The sequence below is a fragment of the Talpa europaea genome (assembly GCF_964194135.1).
Source record: "Talpa europaea genome assembly, chromosome: 3".
Taxonomy (NCBI): Eukaryota; Metazoa; Chordata; class Mammalia; order Eulipotyphla; family Talpidae; genus Talpa; species Talpa europaea.
In genome coordinates, this window is record NC_140069.1 from 143,064,670 (window position 1) to 143,085,198 (window position 20,529).

Sequence of the window (20,529 nt, forward strand, 5' to 3'; positions counted from 1 at the left end):
CTCCATTTTAGGCCTGTTTTTTTCTTTTTTTCTATTTTTAATAAATGCCAAAGAAGACTTAAAGTAGAAGAGAAACACAACAAAATGTGGTTATAGTGGAGTGAAGAAGTGGGAGAGACAGCCCATTCTCTCCTTTTATCTTATGGACAGTGGAGGATTAAGGCACCTAATAGTTTTTATAGTGATTGCTGTAATCGACATAGTTTGCTTATTAGCTTGATTTTTTTAATGCTTGAGGGCAGGCAACTAGGTTGGACAAGGTAGTTAACCTCATTTCAGGCTTGAGGGAAGCAATGGGTCATTTGTTTTTGAAATTGCTATTTTTTTTTAAAGATTTATTTATTTATGCATACAAGAGCTGGGGTGCAGGTCAGAGGTGTGGGGGTGAAAAGATTCACTAGAGACAGAGTGGGGAACAGAATAGGCAGATCTACTGAAATACACTGCTGAGGGGAGCAGCAGGGAGACAGGAGAGGTCTGCTGTGCCATGTGGGTCAGCTCCCTGGTTGGGCCTTGAACTCATGCTGCAGTGGCTGCGGATAGTTTCATAGTGCTGAGACTTAACCCCTTGTGCCATCAGGGAGGCCCTGAAATTACTATTGAAAAGAAACAGTGAGATGCTAGGGATAGATGAAGACTATTTGGAGCCCAGCCCAGCATCAGCGGGGAGCGTAGAGAATTGCCGGGATTACTTGAACGACTCATTTAAGCAGGGACCCTCCCAGGGACTAAACGCTGGGCTCTGTGTGTCCTTCCAGGATGTTCAGCATGCCGATATTGATTACATGGACAAGAGGAAGGACTTCACTTATGATCCAGTGGCTTATAAAGGCTTCCCTGAATTTGCTGAGGAGTTACACACTAATAAGCAGAAGCTGGTCATCATCGTGGTACGTGCCGCCTCTTTACCCCAGCCAGATGCTTGCTCGCCCTGCTCCCCTCCTTTGATTCCTAACCCCCATCTCCTTTCAGCGCCTCTAGCTTACAGTCTGGTCCTTCATTGTTGTCCCCCTTTGTAGGATCCAGCCATCTCCACTGACTCTTCCCAAAGCAGCCCGTATGGCCCGTACGACAGGGGCTCCAGCATGAAGGTCTGGGTCAACATGTCTGATGGTGTGACTCCGCTGCAGGGAGAGGTGATTTTATGGGGAAGCTGGAGGTGGGGGAGCAGCTGAGGCAGCGTGTGGTGCGTCTGCGTGCCTATATGGCTTGGTTTTCCATTTTCAGATGCCTTACATATGCTGCAGAGAAACCTGCCCTTGTCCTTGCACCCCCACATGTCTGTTAGCTTCCTCCCTCTTACCTGTCCTCCCAGCTGAGTCCCTGGAGACAGCAGCTCACCTGCTGCTGGTCCGCAGCCTCACTGTCCACAGCCTACTGAGCGTTGCTGCCGCTGGGTTGGCAGATGGCAAATCCTCCTCACTGGCAAATGCAGACGATCTGTTTCCTTCTTCTTACTTTGTTTCTCAGTAGTATTTGACAATCCTACCACTTCTTTCTTAAACTTCTGTTTGTCCTTTACCTGCTGCTGGTTCACTTCTAAGGCTGCTGCTGTCCCATCTGCCTAGCATCTGAGAGATGTGGGCAGGAGAGAAAAGGAGAGCAGGAATTGATGGGGAGGGCCCACAACTTGTGGTGGATTGTGGAGTTTACAGTGTTCTCCCTCCCTCACCACCAGAGGCCTGGAAGTAGAGACAGTGAGAGGGAGGGTGAGGGAGGGTGAACCAGAGCTGAAGGTCAACCATTTCTGAAGGACTCAGCCATTTCTTTTTCTAAATAAGATTTTGACCTGACCCCTCCTGATGATTATTCTTCACATCCTGAGCACTTCACTTTCCTCGCTGAAAGAACCTGGGCCTGGGCACCCCCATCGTAGTTGTGAGTGTGCTGGGAATGCTTTGCACAGCCACTGTTCAATTCTATATCCAGTCAGTTTACGCTAATCAACAATTTTCTTTTTCCCCTGCAGGTCTGGCCTGGAAAATCTGTGTTTCCTGATTACACCAACCCTCTTTGTACTGCTTGGTGGAAACAAGAATTTGAGCTTTTCCGCAAGGAAGTGAAATTTGATGGAATCTGGATTGTGAGCTTTTTTTTCCTCAAAATTTATTTGTTTATACGTACAAGAACTAGGGTACAGGCTAGAGGTGCAGGGGGTGAGAGGAATCACCAGAGACAGAGTGGGGAGCAGAACAGGCAGACTGACTGAAATGCACTGTTGAGGGGAGCAGCAGCATAACAGGAGAGGTCTGCTGCACCATGTGGATAGCTCCTTGGCCGAACGGGGATCAGGGATTGAACTCATGCTGCAGAAGCTGCGGACAGCTTCACAGTGCTGTGCTTAACTCCTTGTGCCACCAGGGAGGCCCTGGATTGTGAATTCTTAACATTTTAATTATTAGGTGACTAATATTCAGACCGTGTGCATCTATATGGAGCATAAGTGGAAGAGGAAAGCAAATATGATAACAAGTCTAAGTACCCCCTATCTTGGTATTCATATATCCTTCCCAAGACATGTAGCTTAGGATCACAATAAGATTGTTAAAGTTGGAAGTAAATACAGAAATGAATGAGCTGAAATAAAAATAGGTCATCTACTCCTTACATTGTTGCAAGCCCAATGAATTGTTGGATTGTCAGTTCATTTGGACACGCTGGACAAGTTGAGCAGAGTCAAAGTACCTGAGAGTTTGACAAAACTGACTGGGAGGACAGATAATCATGTCATGTCAAGTGCCATGCAGCAAATGTTCAGCATTATTGAGGAAGCACAAGAGTTGAATTTTTTTCTTTTTGTAAGAGAAATGTAGAAAATTCAAACAATAAGGAGAGCGAAAAAGATGACAACCAAAAACCCTCTAGAAGGATATCAACCAATGCCATCTACCATCTGCAGTTTGGTCTGCCTCTTCCCAGACCCTCCCTCTTTCTGCATATGCTTATATTTATCTGTGTAAATGTGCTCTGTGTGTCTGTGTGTGTGGAGAGAGAGAGAGAGAGAGAGAGAGTGTGTGTGTAAGTTGATATTTCTGGAATCAGAGGAATAGAAATTTGTTTAATCTACTGTATTTGAAAATTTTTCATTTTCAGTGACTAGATATTTATCATTTTGAAGGAATTTTTAAAAAGATTTATTTATTTATGCATACAAGAGCTGGGGTATAGGCCAGAGATGCAGGGGGTGAGAGAATTCACCAGAGACAGAGGAGAGCTGAACAGGCTGATCCACTGAAACACACTGCTGAGGGGAGCAGTGGGCAAGACAGGAGAGGTCTGCTGCGCCATGTTGTTTTGTTCCCTGGCTGGCCAGGGATAGAACTCATGTTGCAGAAGGTGCGGATTCTTTGTAGTGTGGTGCTTAACCCCTTGTGCCACCAGGGAGGCCCTCATTTTGAAGGAATTTTAAGAAACTTCCTGATGAAACTTTTAAAGGGTAGAGAAGACAGTAACATTTATTTCTCTCCATATACACAGAACCTCTTTAAAAAAGAAATATCCAGAATCATTTCTCTGATTCTTCAAAAAAAAAAAAATTACAATAAAGAGTACCATCAGTGCAACATAAGGGGAAATGTTACTTTTCCTAAAAGAGTTTTTGTTCATTGTCTTGTAGGATATGAATGAAGTCGCCAACTTTGTTGATGGTTCACTTTCAGGATGTTCTAAAAACAGTCTGAATAATCCCCCATTCGTTCCCAGTAAGTCTTGGTGGTTAGTCTGATTAAAATAACAATTCATATTTGATGTTTAATGTTCATGAGGTTAGATATGAACAGCCAGACAAAGGAATTTTTACATAAGAGCACATAGGGAAAGGAAAATTACAGGTAATTAATTAAGAATAATCAATACCAAAACAAAACTAAGAAAGAAAATCAAAACACATCATGCTTTCCTAAGAGAGGCAAAAGGGACAATCTAGTCCTTCAACATGCAGCCCAATCTGTAGCTCAGGGGAGGCCCAGAGAAGGTTCAAGGCAGAGCCTGGAGGCTGGGGGTTAGTGTTCCTCTTAGGTCCGTCCCCGCATGTCAGGACTTACCAGAGAGAGACCAGGTAACCTGTCTACAGATGAGGGTTAGTCTGCTGATGCTAAGAGTGTAAAGAATAGATGTGAAGCGAGGATGAAGGTGGACCAGCAAGAGGCCGTGGCTTGGGAAGTCACAGTCAGCCAAGGACTGTCATGTTAGTGAGCTCTGATTGCATCTGACAACACTGTCTCTAAGGATGTGGCCCTGGAATCATAGCATTTATTGTAGTTTGAAGAAAGCTAGAGGCCCACAGGCATGTCATATCTTATTAAGGTAGGGGTGAGCTGCTGAAATTCATAAGCTGCATCTTATGAAGACTTGCAGTCTAGTGGGCTACTAGGAACTTGGGGCAGATGAGTCAGAATCAAATGTTGCGGGGCTTGGATGGGAGGCCAACCAGTTCCCACTCCAGATGTTTTGTGATATGAACTTTGTTTTCCTCATTAAACTTTGTTTTAATGGGTCTCAAAAGTCGGTGACAGGTTTTTGGTCAAGTTGTTTCATTAAAAAGAACAGGTTTTAAAAACTGATGACTTAAAACTGCCACACAAAAGAAACCAAATGGTCCACAAAGCATTCTCCTGTCCTTCTGAAGGTTTTAGCATGCATCATTATCATTAAGCAGTCTTTTGCTTTTACACTTAAATGGCCAATTGAGATAAACAGTTCAGTAGAAACTTTATGTTTGAGAAAGAAGAAAATATGATAGTCAAATGGCTTGGGAATTATTAGTTAAAGTACAATGTGATTTAGAAAATCAGTAGATCAGTAGTAATTAAACCATTAAGAAACCATTATAGTAGTTAAGATCCAAAGGTAATTTAGACATGAACTAGAGTACAAGAAGCATGAAATAGAATAGATGAACGGAAGAGACAATCTTCCTTTACGACACTGGTCAGTGGAGAGAAGGGGTGAGAAACTGACACCTTCTCACCCACTATTTCTATTCTTGGACCACTTACATGAGCTAAGCTTGAGGAATTCAGATTGAACCTCAAGTGTAACTGTATCCTCTTGCTTCCATATGCCATCTGGAGTCTCAGGAGGACCCAGGAGGGGGAATGTGTATGGGCCAGTGGGTAACTCTTTGATAGCAGGCAAGCAGTATGATCATTTACAGGGTGGCCACAATAAATGTTGACCAGGGAATCACCCTTATAGGTTCTGTGACAGTCAAGGAGCAGGGAGGCTCTCACTGACTGATCCCTCTTTTGTCCCAGGAATCCTGGATGGTCTTATGTACAAAAAAACTCTCTGCATGGATGCTTTGCAGTCCTGGGGCAAACAGTATGATGTCCACAATCTGTACGGCTACAGTATGGCCATCGCCACAGAAGAGTAAGACCACTATTGCTATGGACCTGCTATAGGAGGGAATTTTTAACCTTGCTAGATGCCAGGTGCCAGTGTGCTTTTATAAGAACTGTGGTTATTATTATTGAATGAAGGAAGAAACTACCTGGCACATTGGGAAGAAAGAATCCAATAGATTTTTGTGGGATGTATGAAATGAAAGAATGAATTAATGAATGAGTGGAAGGGTGAAAGAAAGAAAGTAACTTGAACAACATCAAACAGGTCTTCAGTTTTCAAAGTTTAAGTCCACTTCTGCATGAGTGTAAGACCCATGTGTTTTTCCCAGGGACACACTATGCAGAGGGAGTATGCAGGGCTAAGTTACCTGAGCTTTGGGGGTTCAGTAGCACCCTTATTCTACGATGCTGTATCTCCCTTTGCGTGCAGACTCAAAATCTATAGTGTGGACCAGTTTGCACTCCCACCAGCAGTGCAGGAGAGTTCCTTTTTCTCCACATCCTCACCCACATTTGTGGTTGCTAGTTTTTTTAATATGGTGAAAGATGGTATCTCATTGTAGTTTTGATTTGCATTTCCCTGATTACAAGTTATGTTTGAACATTTTTTCATATGCTCAGCGAGATAAGCCAGGAAGAAAAAGAAAAACACCGGATGGTCTAACTCATAGCAGGAATTTAGAAAACCTAAATAGGGGGCCAGGAAAAAGACTAATTGCAATAAAGTAAAAATAAAAATCAACAAGCAACTATAAACCAGAGACACACTACAGTGGGGGGCGGGGGGAAGAGAAGAGGGATTAGGATTAGGGTCACAAAAAGGGGGTGGGAATTGTATTGGGAATATAACCAAAATGAAAATGCGTACATTATGCAAAAATGAAAAATGATGTAACAATTATATAAAATAAATTCATAAAAAAAGAGGCAACAACAACAAAAAATCTATAGTGTGGGAAAAAATATTGAGAATTTCCTCTACTTACTGTAAATGTCACAAAGGAAAGCCAGGCCAAAGCCACATCACTTAGCAACATCATGAGTGTAATTTCAACCTTTTTGAAAATTGATGAAAAAAATCACAGAGCAAAAATATTAAAATATATATACAGACTTCTCATTTTAAAAGTATAGATAATATATTTATATTTATTTATAAAATACACATTCATACATGCTTATAAAATATCTTTTCTTGTTATAAAATTATGACTAAAGCATTTCTACTGGAAAAAAAATTCTACTTGAAAAGAAGTTCCAAAGTCTATTCATAAGCTCATTTTTGTGCATGTTTGAAATCATGTGCAGTGATAGACCAATTCCTGTCTATCTATCTATATATGCATATATCTATGTAACACTGAATTTCACCTTTGTTTTCACAAAAATTGTACAATTCTCATTACTGCCTTTTCATGGCTGCTTTTGAAATGATTGGAAATTATGGAGCATGAGAACCTTAATAGAAAGCAAAACAAAACAATACAAAGCAAACTGCACTCTTACTGGTACAGTCTGCTCCCAACAGCAACTCTGCCCCTCCTGGGAGAGAGCTAGAAAGAACAGGGTTCTCTGATCCTTGGTGCTGTTGCTCTGTCTCTGGAGCTGAGACTGACTGAGGTTGCACACTGACTGCCTGGGCCTCTCTTCTTTTGTAGAGCTTCCAAGACTCTGTTCCCTACTAAGAGAAGCTTCCTTCTAACCCGCTCCACCTTTGCGGGCTCCGGCAAGTTTGCAGCCCATTGGCTAGGAGACAACACAGCCACCTGGGACGACCTTCGGTGGTCCATCCCTGGCATACTTGAGTTCAACCTTTTCGGTATCCCAATGGTGAGTCCATGTCCCAAGCTCTTTTATGAATCTCAGTCTCCAGAGAGCTTCATTCTAAAAGGTTTCAAGCCTTAAGACTCCTCTACCTTCCATGGCTCAGATATCTTGTGAGCATGTGCTTCAAGACTGTAAGGCTTGATGCCATGGCATTCTTTCCTGTACTGCCTTATAAAGAGAGGAAGGGCAACCTTCAAGTGATGTCACTGGAGTTTTTGTATTAAAGCAGAGCATGCATGCAAACAAGCGCGCATATCCTTGCATGTGCAGTTGCACTTCCCAAACTGAACACCTCTGTGCATCCTGAGCCCAGATGAGGAAACAGCATTGCCGGCACCCTAGGGGTGGCTTTGGCAACATATGCATTTATTGAGCGTTCCCATGCAGGTACTGAGCTTGGTACACATGGGGAGAGAGGAGAAAAGCATAAATACAGTAACAGAATATTTTCTCTTTCCCCAGAGAGTTTATAGTTTAGTAAGAGGAGGATTTATATGGCCAATGATTATGACCAGCCAGGGTAAGTGCCACAAGGAACTTACAATTAAATGTTAAGAGAGATCCTAAAAAAGGGCTTACTGACTTAGAGAAAAATTATGAGGGAAACAGAATCAGGGGAGGTAGTCAAGAGAACCTTCATGGAAAAGCTGACACTTAACTTTAACATTGAAAAGTGGGTATATTTTATCAGGCTGCTGGAGGCCGGTCACTTTAGGACTGAGAAGGAAACAGGAGCGAGAGCTGTGGTAGGCAGAACTTGATGTGTCCGTGGGGATTGGTGTGTGGGAGTGGAGTGGAGTTTGATGCTGGCGAGGTGGATTTTGAGGAGCTAATCAGATGAGCTATAAGGGCAACCTGCAGATTTTTGACTAGGTGTGTGGAAGTTTAAGATTCAGGCTTTGAAAAATTAATTCTGATAGTGGTATTGTTAAAATAGTATCAGCAATATTCCTAGTTACTATTCATCAAAAAACTGCTCTGTGTCAGGTGTTTTACCTACATTATTTCACTTACTAAAAGCGGATGTTGCTAATCAGTGCCCACTTTATCAAAATGGAGACAGTGAGGCACAGAAGGGCTAAGTAACTCACTCAGCGTCATCTGATGGGGATCGTGGACGCTGGATTTGACCCAGTTCCGATGTCATTGTACAGTGTCCCTTTTTGGGGGAGATCAGCACAGCTCAGCTGGGAGGTCCCCCTTAGAAGGCAAAGGTGGAGGGGTGAGGGTGTGAGGTATCCCTGCTGTCTGTGTGTCCTTCCAGGTGGGTGCTGACATATGTGGCTTTTTACGGGATACCTCTGAGGAGCTCTGCAGACGGTGGATGCAGTTAGGAGCATTTTATCCGTTTTCCAGGAATCACAACGGCCAAGGCTATAAGGTAAATCTCCTAGGATATGGGATCAAAGTAAATGTGGTGCACAGTAGGACTGGCACTCTGTGCTTCCTCATCCAGCAGCCTGTTGAACTGACCCTGCCCGGTGCTTCACTATGGCGCATGTGCAGCTACTAGGGGTCGGTGAGGCCTTATGAATACAGCCCGGCAGCCAGAAGCTGCTGTTGCTACTGCTGCAGTCGGAAAGGCAGTCTGTGGAGTTCTAAAAAGACCTCTGTCCTCTGCTACCTTGCTCATTTTGTGATGAGAATCACATGAGAAAATACCTAAAAGGTGTTTATTTATTTTTTATGTGGCAAATCTCATTTTAAATTTATTTTTGTTATTTATATATATTTTACATCATTCATTTTTAAACAATGTTTGCTTCCCCGCCCCGCCCCCACCACCTCCACCCCTGCCAGGTGTAGTCCCCATAGAATTTCCTTCACCAGTGCACCTGTGCACCCTCACCTAAGTGCCCTGGGCTCCTCCCTCCCTCCCTCTGATCCCTCTCCCTCTTCCTCCCCTGCAGGTTGGCTCTGATTTATAATTGTCTGTTTTTGTTTTGTTTTGTTTTGTTTTGTTGTGATTTGTACTGTTATTATTTTTTTCCCCTGATGTCTTATTTGGTTCCCCTATATTCCTGCTATAAGTGAAACCACCGGTATTTTTCTTTTTCCTTCTGGCTTATTTCACTGAGCATAATTCCTTTTAGCTCCATCCATGTTGCTGCGAATGGCATGAGTTTATCTTTTTTGATTGTTGAATAGTATTCCATTGTGTATATATATATACCATATCTTCTTGATCTAGTCATTTGTTTTTGGGCATTTGGGTTGTTTCCAGGTTGGTTTTTTTTTTACAGATTTATTTATTTATGCATACAAGAACTGGGGTATAGGCCAGAGGTGCAGGGGGTGAGAGGATTCACCAGAGACAGAGTGGGGAGCAGAACAGGCAGACTGACTGAAATCCACTGCTGAGGGGAGCAGCGCGCGAGTCAGGAGAGGTCTGCTGCACCATGTGGGTACTTCCCTGGTCGGGGATTGAACTTGTGCTGTAGTGGCAGTGGACAGCTTCATAGGTTGCATCTTAACTCCTTGTGCCACTAGTGAGGCCCTGTATCCAGGTTTTACCTATTATTAATAGTGCTGCAATAAACATAGGTGTACAGGTGCTCTTTTAAATCACTGTTTGGGTAGATCACTAAGAGTAGAATTGCTGGGTCATGTGGTAGCTCCATTTTTAGTAGACCGAGGAAGCTTCAGACAACTTTCCCTAGTGGTTGGACCAGTTTGCATTCCCACCAGCATTGTAGGAGAGTTCCTCTAAAAGGCGTTTAAAGGACTGTGTTTATAATGGATAATAAAACAAATTTCTTCTTCCTGAGTAGGTGACAATGGCCACTTATTAAAGGTGACAGTGACCAGTTACTTGGTGAAACATCTCTCTTGACACAACCTGATGGCTCAGAGGCAAAGTTTGCAACCTTGCCCCAGGTCATCAGGAAAGAAACTCTAAGTTACATTGAATGGAACCTGGAACTCTCAGATGCTTTTGTTATTTATAGGCAGGTAACAACTACAAACTCTTGTTTCCTCCAGGACCAGGATCCTGCCTACTTTGGAGATCAGTCTGTGCTGCTGTCGTCCTCCAGGCACTACCTCCAAATCCGCTATACTCTGCTGCCCTACCTCTACACCCTCTTCTACCGTGCTCACACCCAGGGCAGCACAGTGGCCAGGCCCCTCCTGCATGAGTAAGTGCATCTAATCCAAAGGGATCTATAAATGCAACTGAGTGACATTGACTATATCATCAAATATCAGAGTGAAAATGGAAACAATTCGAACAGTGACATATATGTGTGTTGTGTGTGTGTGTGTGTGTATATATGTGTGTGTGTGTTCCTGTGTGTGTTTACACATGTTCATGTTTATATATGTGTATGTGTGTGTGTATACACACACATATGTATATATACACATACCCATACACACACACACACACACAGGAACACTTAGCTGGTGTTTGCAAGGTTATTGATGCCTAAGTACTATTCTAGAGTTGTATTTAAGAATCATATTCTGTTCCCTTTTGGGGACAGAACTAGCCTAACAGTCATGGGACCCAGGTGGGGCCTTTGTTTGGTCTCCTACAAATTCTATAGCCTAAATAAATCGCAGTAGCTCTTTCATTCTTACTTTTTTTTATTCTTAATTTGAAAGATTTGGTAACTTGAACATGATGGTCTCTTCTGTATTATACTATGTTTAGGGTCTAGCCTGAGCTGGGACAGGTGGATCTGTCTGTAGGAATGGGGGGTGGGATTGAGTAGGTGTCACAGAATAATTTGGGGATTTTCCCCCTGTCAGGTGGCTGGCATGTTTTGGGTAGGCTGGGGAGCCAGCCACATCTCAGTGAACATCTTTCTGATCTCCAGGTTCTATGAGGACAGCAACACGTGGGGTTTGCATGAACAATTTTTATGGGGGCCCGGCCTCCTCATCACTCCAGTTCTGTATGAGGCAAGTGATCCCACAGAGACACCTTGGTGCTTGCTCCTGTTCCTGACACCCCCCCAAACTCCTCTCTTCCTGGACCCTTTTAGCTTCTCTTTATTCCACATCCATTTTCAACATTTGTGACTGAGCCAATCCTGAGGAGAGTATGCTGGGGTTTGGGAAGTTGGATATTTGATATTTATACATTTTCTTCCCTAGAAGCCTTTTTCTTTTCTTTTTTTTAAAGATTTATTTTTATTTATTTACACATGCACTGGGTACAGTCAGAAGCGCGGGAGGGTGAGAGAATTCACCAGAGCCAGAGTGGGGAGCAGAGCAGGCAGGACCAAAGCACACTGCTGAGGGGAGCAGCAGGCACCAGGAGAGGTCTGCGCGCCATGTGGGACCCTCCTCCAGTGGCCGGGGAGCATCCAGGGATCAAATTGGTGCTGTAGAGGCTGCGGGCAGTTTCGAAACCCAGTGTTCAAATGCTGCGCCACCGGGGAGGCCCTAGAAGGCTTTTTCTTGACCAAGTTCCCAACCAGTGTAGAAACACCTATGGGTGACTTTGAGTTAGGGATGATCCTGCTTGTTTCATCAGATTCTTGTAACACATTGTTACCTGCTTGGTGGCATAGAGGTAGCATGGGCCAGCACTCCCTCTAAAGTCATACCAACCAGGCTATGATTGTACCTCTGCCATTTGGCACTGGCATGATTCAGGGAGAGTTCTGAGATATTAGTAATACTTGCCCGGGGGACTGTTGGGAATGTGAGATGAGTTGATCATCATAAAACTGAAGTTTTCGCAACATGTTTCTTCTTTGTCATCATTAACATGGTTTTATTTGGGATTTTTCTTTGGGTTGCCAAGTTATTGTTTCTATTATTATTAATGGAAGAAAGTACGGTTTGATGGCAGACATTAGGAAGGTCATTATGCATTTTCGGTAGCTGGTTAAAAAGTTCCCTAGGGGATACTACGACATCCATTTTATCCTGTCTAGATGTTGAGCCATGGAAAACCAGATTTTCCTTTTTTAATTTCAGGCTGTAGAGAATGTGACGGCATATATACCTGATGCCATCTGGTATGAGTATGAGACTGTAAGTAGCTCTGACTTTTCTTAAACTCCTTGAGACCAAAATGGCAGCCACATACACTAGATGCCCCCCATGGTGAGAGAAGCCTCCATTCTTCCTTTGAGGAGTGTCTCCAGTGTTTTCTTTTTCAATTTCACAGCTGATAAAGCAAGTTGTTGTCACTTTATATTAATCATGATGAAATCTGAAGGAAAAAAAAGTCCATACACTTTACTGAGCAACAACATAAAGACTCAAGTACAGTGTTTTGTGGGCAAATATTGGAGGGGCTGATGAGCAATCTGAGCTTGACTAGAGGTCAGATAACTTGTTTAGAATGCTCAGCTCATATAATATATATCAAGTAGCCTCAGTATGATAAAACGTTCTTATAAATTCCTAACTGACCATATTTTTACATACTTATTCTTTTCTTTAGTATAGAGTAAAATTGACTGCTTTTTCTTTTGGTGTATGGTTCTGTGAATTTTACTACATGCAAATGTTCATGAAACTCACCAGAAAAAGGACACAAAACAGTTTCATAATCCATAATCACTCCATCCTGTCACCCCTTTTATCATCAGCTCTGTCACTGTTTCCTAGTATCTGATAACTAATGATCCATCTTCTATATACCTTTTAGAGAATATTATGTAAGTATAATTCAGTAATATGTAGCCATTCACACCACCCCCCCCCCCGAAAAAAAAATTCCTATCTGATGATAAAACCTGTTGCTCTGGATTTTTTTTCCCCTTCTGTTTGATTGAACGACTAGATAGTCTTTCAGTTCTTGGGAAAAGGAGGGAGGTGTTGCAGGTGACTCCACACAGGGCATGAGGGAGAGGTGTGTAAGCTGTCGGCCGCCATTTTGATTTGTCCGCAGGGCAAGAAGCTGAAGGAGAGGAAGCAACAAGTGCTGATGAATCTTCCTGGAGACAAAATCGGCCTTCACCTTCGAGGAGGCTACATCTTCCCCACACAACAGCCAGGCATAACCACTGAGGACAGGTACAGTGTGCTGGGGAGTTTCTTTAAAGCAGGAGTCTGCTTCTGTGGCTATGTGTTGCCGCCAGAAGATGCTGAAGCTTGAGATGGAGGTGGGGACAGTGACTGGGATGTGACTGTGGTCCTCAGACTCCGTTCCCTGGGTTTCCCTCAACTCCTTCTGAGGAAGCCGTGACTAGGGTTGCCTCCAGCTGGATTTTAAAAGGCCCTAAACCCTGTCTTCCTAACCCCTGTGAATTTCTCTTCGAAACATGCCACTGGTAAGGTAGTAAACTTTCCAGAATTTCCAGGACCATTGCAATTTCAGCACGGAGAGTCCCATGTCCTAAGAAACCTCCCAATTCCTGGAAAATGGGGTCTGTGGGTTACTCAGCCTTCCTCACAGAGACCATCCATCCATCCTGCCCTGCCCTTCTCTCACTCATTCTCATTCCTAGGGCATCGGGGCCACTCTTCCCCCATCATCTCAATTCCCATTCCTTTACTTCCACTGAGCCATTTCTTTCTTGTAATACAAAGCACAGTTCAAAAATTACTTCTTATGAACCTCATATCCCTGGTTCCTCCTATTAGAGATTTTTAATGCTGAAGTGATAGATTCCACTATACTAGGGAGGCACGCATTTACATCTATCTCTAAAAGTATTAGTTCACTTGCTTTTAATAGATCCTGAGTTCATTCTGCCTTTTAAACTTCCTTTCCAACTTTCATTTTTCAAATTGTAGACTTTTTATGAAACTGATGGTGTGTACATCCACATAGGATACCAGCTGGTTTCCTTTTCTCTGATCATTCAGCTTCAGGCTGTCCTGCATGATGATGCCAAATTTGTTTTTCTAAAATGAAGAGCTCAACTTGTTATTGCCCTGCTTGAAGCCCAAAGTCTTTCAGGAGTAGGGGCTTCAAGGCCTGTCACAATCTGGCTCCAAGTTATTTAACCACTGTGTCTCCTCCATAGCGTGCTCTGCTGTCCAGCCACAGTGAAAATCTTGCTCTTCCCAAACATTCCATCTCCTTCGCTGCATTTGAGCTTCTGTGTTTATTGCCCTTATTAGGATACTTTGCCATATATACATTCTCATTTTTTTCCATTTTAAATCTATTTTAAATCTATTAGTATCTCCTCCCTTCTTTTTTTCAAGTCATCGTTTTGATGGAGAGGACAAGTCATTTGATCAGTAGCGTGTCCCCCTTCCTGAACCAACTTCTTACTTGTGATGCAGTTTAGTTTATTCCTTTCTACTCTTCATGTCTCTCTGGGCTGGGAGCTAGTTGGAGAGACTTGATTAGACTCAGGTTCAAAGGCAGGCATCCTTTGGAGGTGATGGTGTGCAAAACTATTGCATCACCTCTAAGACACATGATGTCTGGATGTCTCTCTTTTTGAGATGTGAAGGTTGGTTTCTGAATTCAGGTAGAGTCAACCTACCTTTCTACCTTTTCCCTAATGAATGTGCACATCATAGATGCTGGTAGCCTAGTTCCATTTTAGAGGTTGCTAAATGGTGATGATCTAAGTCTGTCATTCCTCTTATAATTACTAACTGGAATTCTGTTTATAATGAACTTAACTCTCATAAACTACTTGGGTTGCCTGAAATTCAGATTGTTTAGGAACGGCAAAGAAAGGATTAAGTTTTTCCTTTCATCTGTTTTCTGAGTAATGCTCTGGTGCCAAGATAATCAATGAGTTTTTCTTTTGGAAGCATCACGATCCTCCAAATGAAACTCAGTCTTCACCTGCCAACTCTTCCAGCAGAAGGAGCGCTGCCACTTCCAACTTTCTGGCCATTTAATAAAATACTCTTTTGTCCCTTAGCCGATTTCTTTCTTGCCTCTGCAATATTTTTAAGTATTTAATACTAGGTATATAATCATAGTTATTTAGTACTTTGTATCTGAAGGTACGAGTATTGAATGCCCTTGGGGGAATCTAAATCTATTGTTAGTTGTTTCCTATCAGTTTTTCTTTTTAGCTCTCTTATTATCTTGCATGTATATTAATTTTTGTGTTTCCACTGCAAAGATCTGCAGGATCCAAATTCCCATCTCTAGAGATCACTTGACTTCTCTTCAGTGGAAGCCAGGGCGCATCATCTCAGTATCACACTAACTCCCTTCAGGGGTCACATGCTGCCCTTCATCTAAGACCAGGAGCACTTTAGTGGGGGGTCTTTCAAGATGTTTAGGGTCCTTCAGGATGTCTAGGCTGCTGGACTGCTTGGAGGGGTCCAGTGCCATTCCAGAAGTCTATGAGTATTTTAACTTTTGTGTCCTTCTTTCTTTCTGCCTTGAATTTTTTGGTGAATATGTTGAATCTGATAATCTGTAAGGTCATCCACAGAGGTGGGGTCTATTCCTTACTGTCTTTCAGACTTTGTGGCAAATGAGAGTTACACAGTACTTGCATGTTAAGTGCGAGCAGGTGGTTTTATTGATACTGGAATCTGACTTGCACAGGCCCTGGCAGAGGGCTAAACTGTAAAAGAAGACAGTGAGGAAGAAATGTGAAGTCAGTGGAGGATGCAGGAGGTGCAGGAACTTGGGGGTCTTCAGAGGAGTGGTGAGATAAGGCGAGGCTCCAAATGAAACTCCTCTGTCTTTCTCCCTTTCCCCATGTCCATCTATTTCACCATCTTTTGAGTATCATTTGGTGTTTCCTAGTCCAAATGGTGAAGTAGACAACTAGACTGTTTTCTTTTCCTCCGCAAAACAAACTGATAACAAATAATCAAACCAGGAAAGCTGCCATCCTAAAGATGCATCCTATAGCATTTGATTACTTTCTGAGTTAAAGTGGTTTTCAAACAGGGAAAAAACTGTATCCACTCTACATCCCCCAGCAGAGCTAACACTTCTGTGTTTACTCTCTAAATTGTTCAGCTGAACCATGTATTGACTAGCATTTCTTCTTCTTCTGATAGTCTGGATTCTAAATAATAATTGCATCAGCAACTTTCACTGTAGCGATTACAGTGATAACTCATTGCTCAGATTCTTACCTTCTACATAGATGTTTATGGCTTATCATCTGGGTATTTCTGTCTCCATGACATGGCTGATTCTAGAGGAAGAGGTTACTGTTGATTTTGCCTTTGTGCCTAAAGAAAAGCAGAACCATCTGCGCCAGTGGCCTTTGCCATTTGAAACTTGGTGGCAACATGCCCAGCTCCTTCAAGAGATGAGCCCTGAGTCTTTGTCTCTGACACCTGTCTTGCTTCCCACAGTCGGCGGAACCCGCTAGCTCTTATCATTGCCCTGGATGATAATGAGGAAGCCAAAGGCGAACTTTTCTGGGATGATGGGGAAACAAGAGGTGAGCACCGTGATGAGGGCATTGCTGCTTCGGCACCGGTGTCTGATTTACTCCACCGGCCATGCAGCTGTGGGAGGAGTCGCACTGGGAATGCAGCATTCCCCCCAGAGAAATGTGCTTTAGTTGCATGGTTGCGGGGTGGTGGGAGGTGGACCACAGATGAAAAGAAAGCATGTTTCTATGTCTCAGAATCCTCCCATTGGCCACAATATAGAGACTCTTGAGGGGTAGTGGGTACCTGAAAGCCATTTTCAAGACTCTTCCTGCCACTCACAGGGCATTTCTTCCCAATAGTGCTTAGAAACACACATGATAGTGTGAAAAACACATGCATGCCAGCGAGGCCAGAGAAGACACTTTCAAGTGGTCCTGACTGTAGACTTTGCTTCTTAGCATATGTTTTGGGCTCCAATGACCTAACATCTCTGTGGCTCTCGTGCAGGGAGCAGGTTCCTCAGGCATGTGCCTTGGATGCACTTGGCCTTTTCAATGTGAAGGCGAGAAGGAGATGGGCGAACTATGGCGTGGGCTCGGAGACTCTGTCCATGATCTTGTCATTCCCATGATCGCGCTTCAGGAATGGCCAGGCTGAGATCTGCTCCTTGTTGGGCAGGCCCGTCTGATTCATCTTTCTCTTACTTTCAGATACTGTGGCCAAACAAACTTACCTCCTGTGTGAGTTTTCCTTCACCAGAGTGAGTAGCATGTTTTTTATGAATCTCAGGTGTGGGCATTTCTGGTGACCATTAGCACGCGCCTGTATGTGTATGATTATATTTGTAACTTCTAGGCATTTATGATTATAAGTGAGCACACTTTAATTTATAACCAGATCCCTAAGAATGGAATCATTCATGTCAGTACAAAGAGGCAATGATCGATTAATCAATGCCATCTTTTCAAATGTAGTTTAAAAGAATTTCTCTGTGTCGGTATGTTTCTGTCTCTCTCTCTCTCGTGTCTGTCTCTGTTCTATGTGCCTCTGTCTCTGCCTTTTGCTCAGGGGGGTATGAAATTAAAATAATTAAAAGTAAAATATTTAAAATCAGACAGTACTCACTGAGCGCATTATAAACACAACTAAGGGCCATTCTGAGGGAGTGGGAAACTGGTCTAGGACGCACAGCCCCCAAGTGGTCTGAGAATTCATGTGCTACAGGCAGACCTTGTCCTTCGTTTGTTTTTGCAGAAACGCCTAGATGTGAAGATTCTGCAAGCAACCTACAAAGACCCTAGCAATTTAGCATTTCAAGAGATTAAAGTCTTTGGGACCAAGGAGCCCAAGAACGTTATAGTAAAACAACACAATGTTGTGATTCCAATGTCTCCTAAAGTTGCCTATGATGCTAACCTTGAGGTAAAAACCATCTGGCAGAGCTGATTTACCCATAATTTCTCATAGCTTATGGTGTTCCCTCTTGTTGAGGTTGGATGGATTCCTGAAGGACCAGAGCACATTCTGAGGCCTGGGGTGGGGAAGGCAGAGGGCCAGGAGAGAAAAAGGAGGAGGGGTGGGTGACAGATGGGCTAGGGAACTGCTGAGAAATCAGGAGAAGGTAAAAATCTCCTTTCATCCTTATTCCTTTTTTTGGCCATCAGTCTCTGTCCTCCCTGATTGGCACAGAGGAAAAGCAGAGTTAGGGAATGTGGGAAACAGGATTAGAAAAGAGTGGATCTGAATGCTGCTGGCTGATGCTAGAAAGGTAAAATATCCCATGAATTAAAATTTTGAAATGTATTATTTTTTACTGTGTTGAGATACATAGACTCTTGCTCCAACACATTTTATTTTATTATGTTTTAAAAGATTTATTTATTTATGCATACAAGAACTGGGGTACAGGCCAGAGGTATGGGGGGTGAGAGGATTCACCAGAGACAGAGTGGGGAGCAGAATAGGTGGATCTACTAAAATACACTGCTGAGAGGAGCAGCGGGGAGACAGGAGAGGTCTGCTGCACCACATGGGTCAGCTCCCTGGCCCGGGATTGAACTCGTGCTGCAGTGGCTGTGGACAGCTTCATAGGTTGTGTCTTAATCTCTTGAGCCACCAGGGAGGCCCCAACACAAACATTTTAAAGAAATAGTTTAAATCAAAGAATTTGAGAAGCCTAGCTAATGGCTACTGCTTTGGTTAGATGATAATAACATACTTTTCCTCACCTGTCATGAGAACCGACAATCCTAAACACGTTGTAAACAGTTCTTCTGATGTTCTAGCATTATATGGAATCCTTTCTACCTTTCAAATTTAGAAAAATAAGTAAATTTATTCTTCTATATTGATTTATCAATGACATTTGATATTATGTCTTAGAACGTATATTGAGGAAGCATACATTATGAAGTTAGAAATAAAATATATGCTTATATGTATCACCAAATGCAAGTCATTTGAAGGGTACACATACAACAACCACCTCAATAAATGAGTGAGTTAGTAGAAAAGCAAAGGAGCACTGTTATTACTAAAACTTGGATGGTTGGGAGACATAATTTATGGTGCCTGCTGGGAAGGAGACAGATCACGCATTCTGACATATAAGAAATGTTCACTTCTGCCTGATTTAAGGTCCTGAGCTTAATGCAGCAGAGCCCCAGACAGTTCAGGGTGGAGCTGGGTGGAGCATCTGGTAGACATGCCTTCAGCTATGAGTGACAGGAAACTCAGAAAAAAATGCTACTTTACACAAGTTGGGATTTTTACCCCCTCAGGCAGTATGATTCAAAAGGGCTCAGTTGCTGGCTCAAGGGTGTCAGAGTTCAGGTCTTTTCTTCTCTTGTGATTGGAAATGGCTTCATTTCAGCTGCTGTAGCCCTGTGACAATGGAAGAGGAAGCCAAAAGGAACAGGTCAAGGTGAAGGGGCAGATTCTTGAATCAGGGAAGGAGCACTTGGTCAGCTGCTCCCAGCAGACCTGCACTCTCCCATTGGTGGCTACAGCTACTCACATAGATTAACAAGTCCCCAATTGGGAACTTTCATATTCTAAATGGAAATAATGAGTGAGAAGGGAGCTTTTAATTAGGGCCAGAAACTAGCTGCATATTCTACAATTGGGCACCATTTTTCTAGAAAGGATATTGGTTAGATAAAGCACTCAGGTTGAGACATCAGCATAAGTCAGCATAAGTAGGGAGAAGAGCTTTATATAAAGCTGTGATTATTGTAGAACCAGAGCCAGTGAGATTCGCTTTCAGAAAGGAGATCAGTTTGGATAGGTACTTGTGGGTCAGATTTTGGAGGGTCTTAGGTGGTGAAATGAGAAAGATTTGATCTAATTCTCACAGAGTGTTGTACTGATTCTGAATCAAGGCTGTGCCACTGTGAACATTGGTTTGGGGTGGGATTTGTAATGCAGGGAAGTGCAAGGCGAATTCAAGTCTGCAAGAAGCATGATAACCCTTAGAAGATGTCTTTACATTCTAGACAAATGAGATCTTCCTCTATGGAAATTGTGAATTAAAGAAGAGACAAAAATAAAAAAAATGCATAGAAAATACTAGATATTTGAATTAGTGAGTAGGGTACAAAGACCCTTTCATGTTTGGAGGCTTTGAACTTGGAGAAATGAAGAGGATGGGATGTTAGAAATGGAAACAAATGTAATGGGGTTGCCAATGCACAAAGATCCAGAGACTTGCACAGAAGACTGTAGATGAGAATCCAGATTTCCTGATTCTCATTCCTGTTTTCTTGCCACTACTTCAGGGGGATAGTGGTTGGGGGTATGGAGGGCAAGATCAGCTCAACGTGGGCTGTGTTTGTGTGTGTTCATATACAAGGGGAAGTGCAGAAGAGAGCCTTCTTGATACAAGAGGCACAGGAGGAGCCAGAAAAGGGGCGATCATGGGTTTTATTTAATGTAATTTTTTCACTGTGTCATGTGCAGGACTTGGATACAGTATGACATTTTTCCTGTTGCATCTGGATGTCCTCATCCCCCATGTCACTCTCTTTATAGACACTCTGGTGGTGTGTTACCTGGGTTGTCCAGATTTCCTGCTCTGATTTCTCTTTCCTTTCCTAAAAGAAATTTTCCATCCTGCAAGGCTTTTGTC

General features: G+C 42.9%; 1 protein-coding gene across 1 annotated transcript in view; it reads left to right on the forward strand.

Annotated features, from left to right (window-relative positions):
• Positions 1–20,529, forward strand: part of LOC311168963 (maltase-glucoamylase-like) — a gene marked incomplete at both ends in the record, with an annotated part of 151,453 nt that overhangs the window by 32,713 nt on the left and 98,211 nt on the right. Inside the window, 14 exons of the mRNA XM_084230670.1 lie at positions 759–890; positions 1,020–1,136; positions 1,970–2,083; positions 3,617–3,701; positions 5,256–5,373; positions 7,007–7,178; positions 8,440–8,556; positions 10,158–10,312; positions 10,997–11,085; positions 12,115–12,164; positions 13,030–13,154; positions 16,380–16,468; positions 17,114–17,163; positions 17,658–17,825. Coding sequence (XP_084086796.1) covers positions 759–890; positions 1,020–1,136; positions 1,970–2,083; positions 3,617–3,701; positions 5,256–5,373; positions 7,007–7,178; positions 8,440–8,556; positions 10,158–10,312; positions 10,997–11,085; positions 12,115–12,164; positions 13,030–13,154; positions 16,380–16,468; positions 17,114–17,163; positions 17,658–17,825 — 1,581 coding nt within the window. The remainder of the gene's footprint in view (positions 1–758; positions 891–1,019; positions 1,137–1,969; positions 2,084–3,616; positions 3,702–5,255; positions 5,374–7,006; positions 7,179–8,439; positions 8,557–10,157; positions 10,313–10,996; positions 11,086–12,114; positions 12,165–13,029; positions 13,155–16,379; positions 16,469–17,113; positions 17,164–17,657; positions 17,826–20,529) is intronic.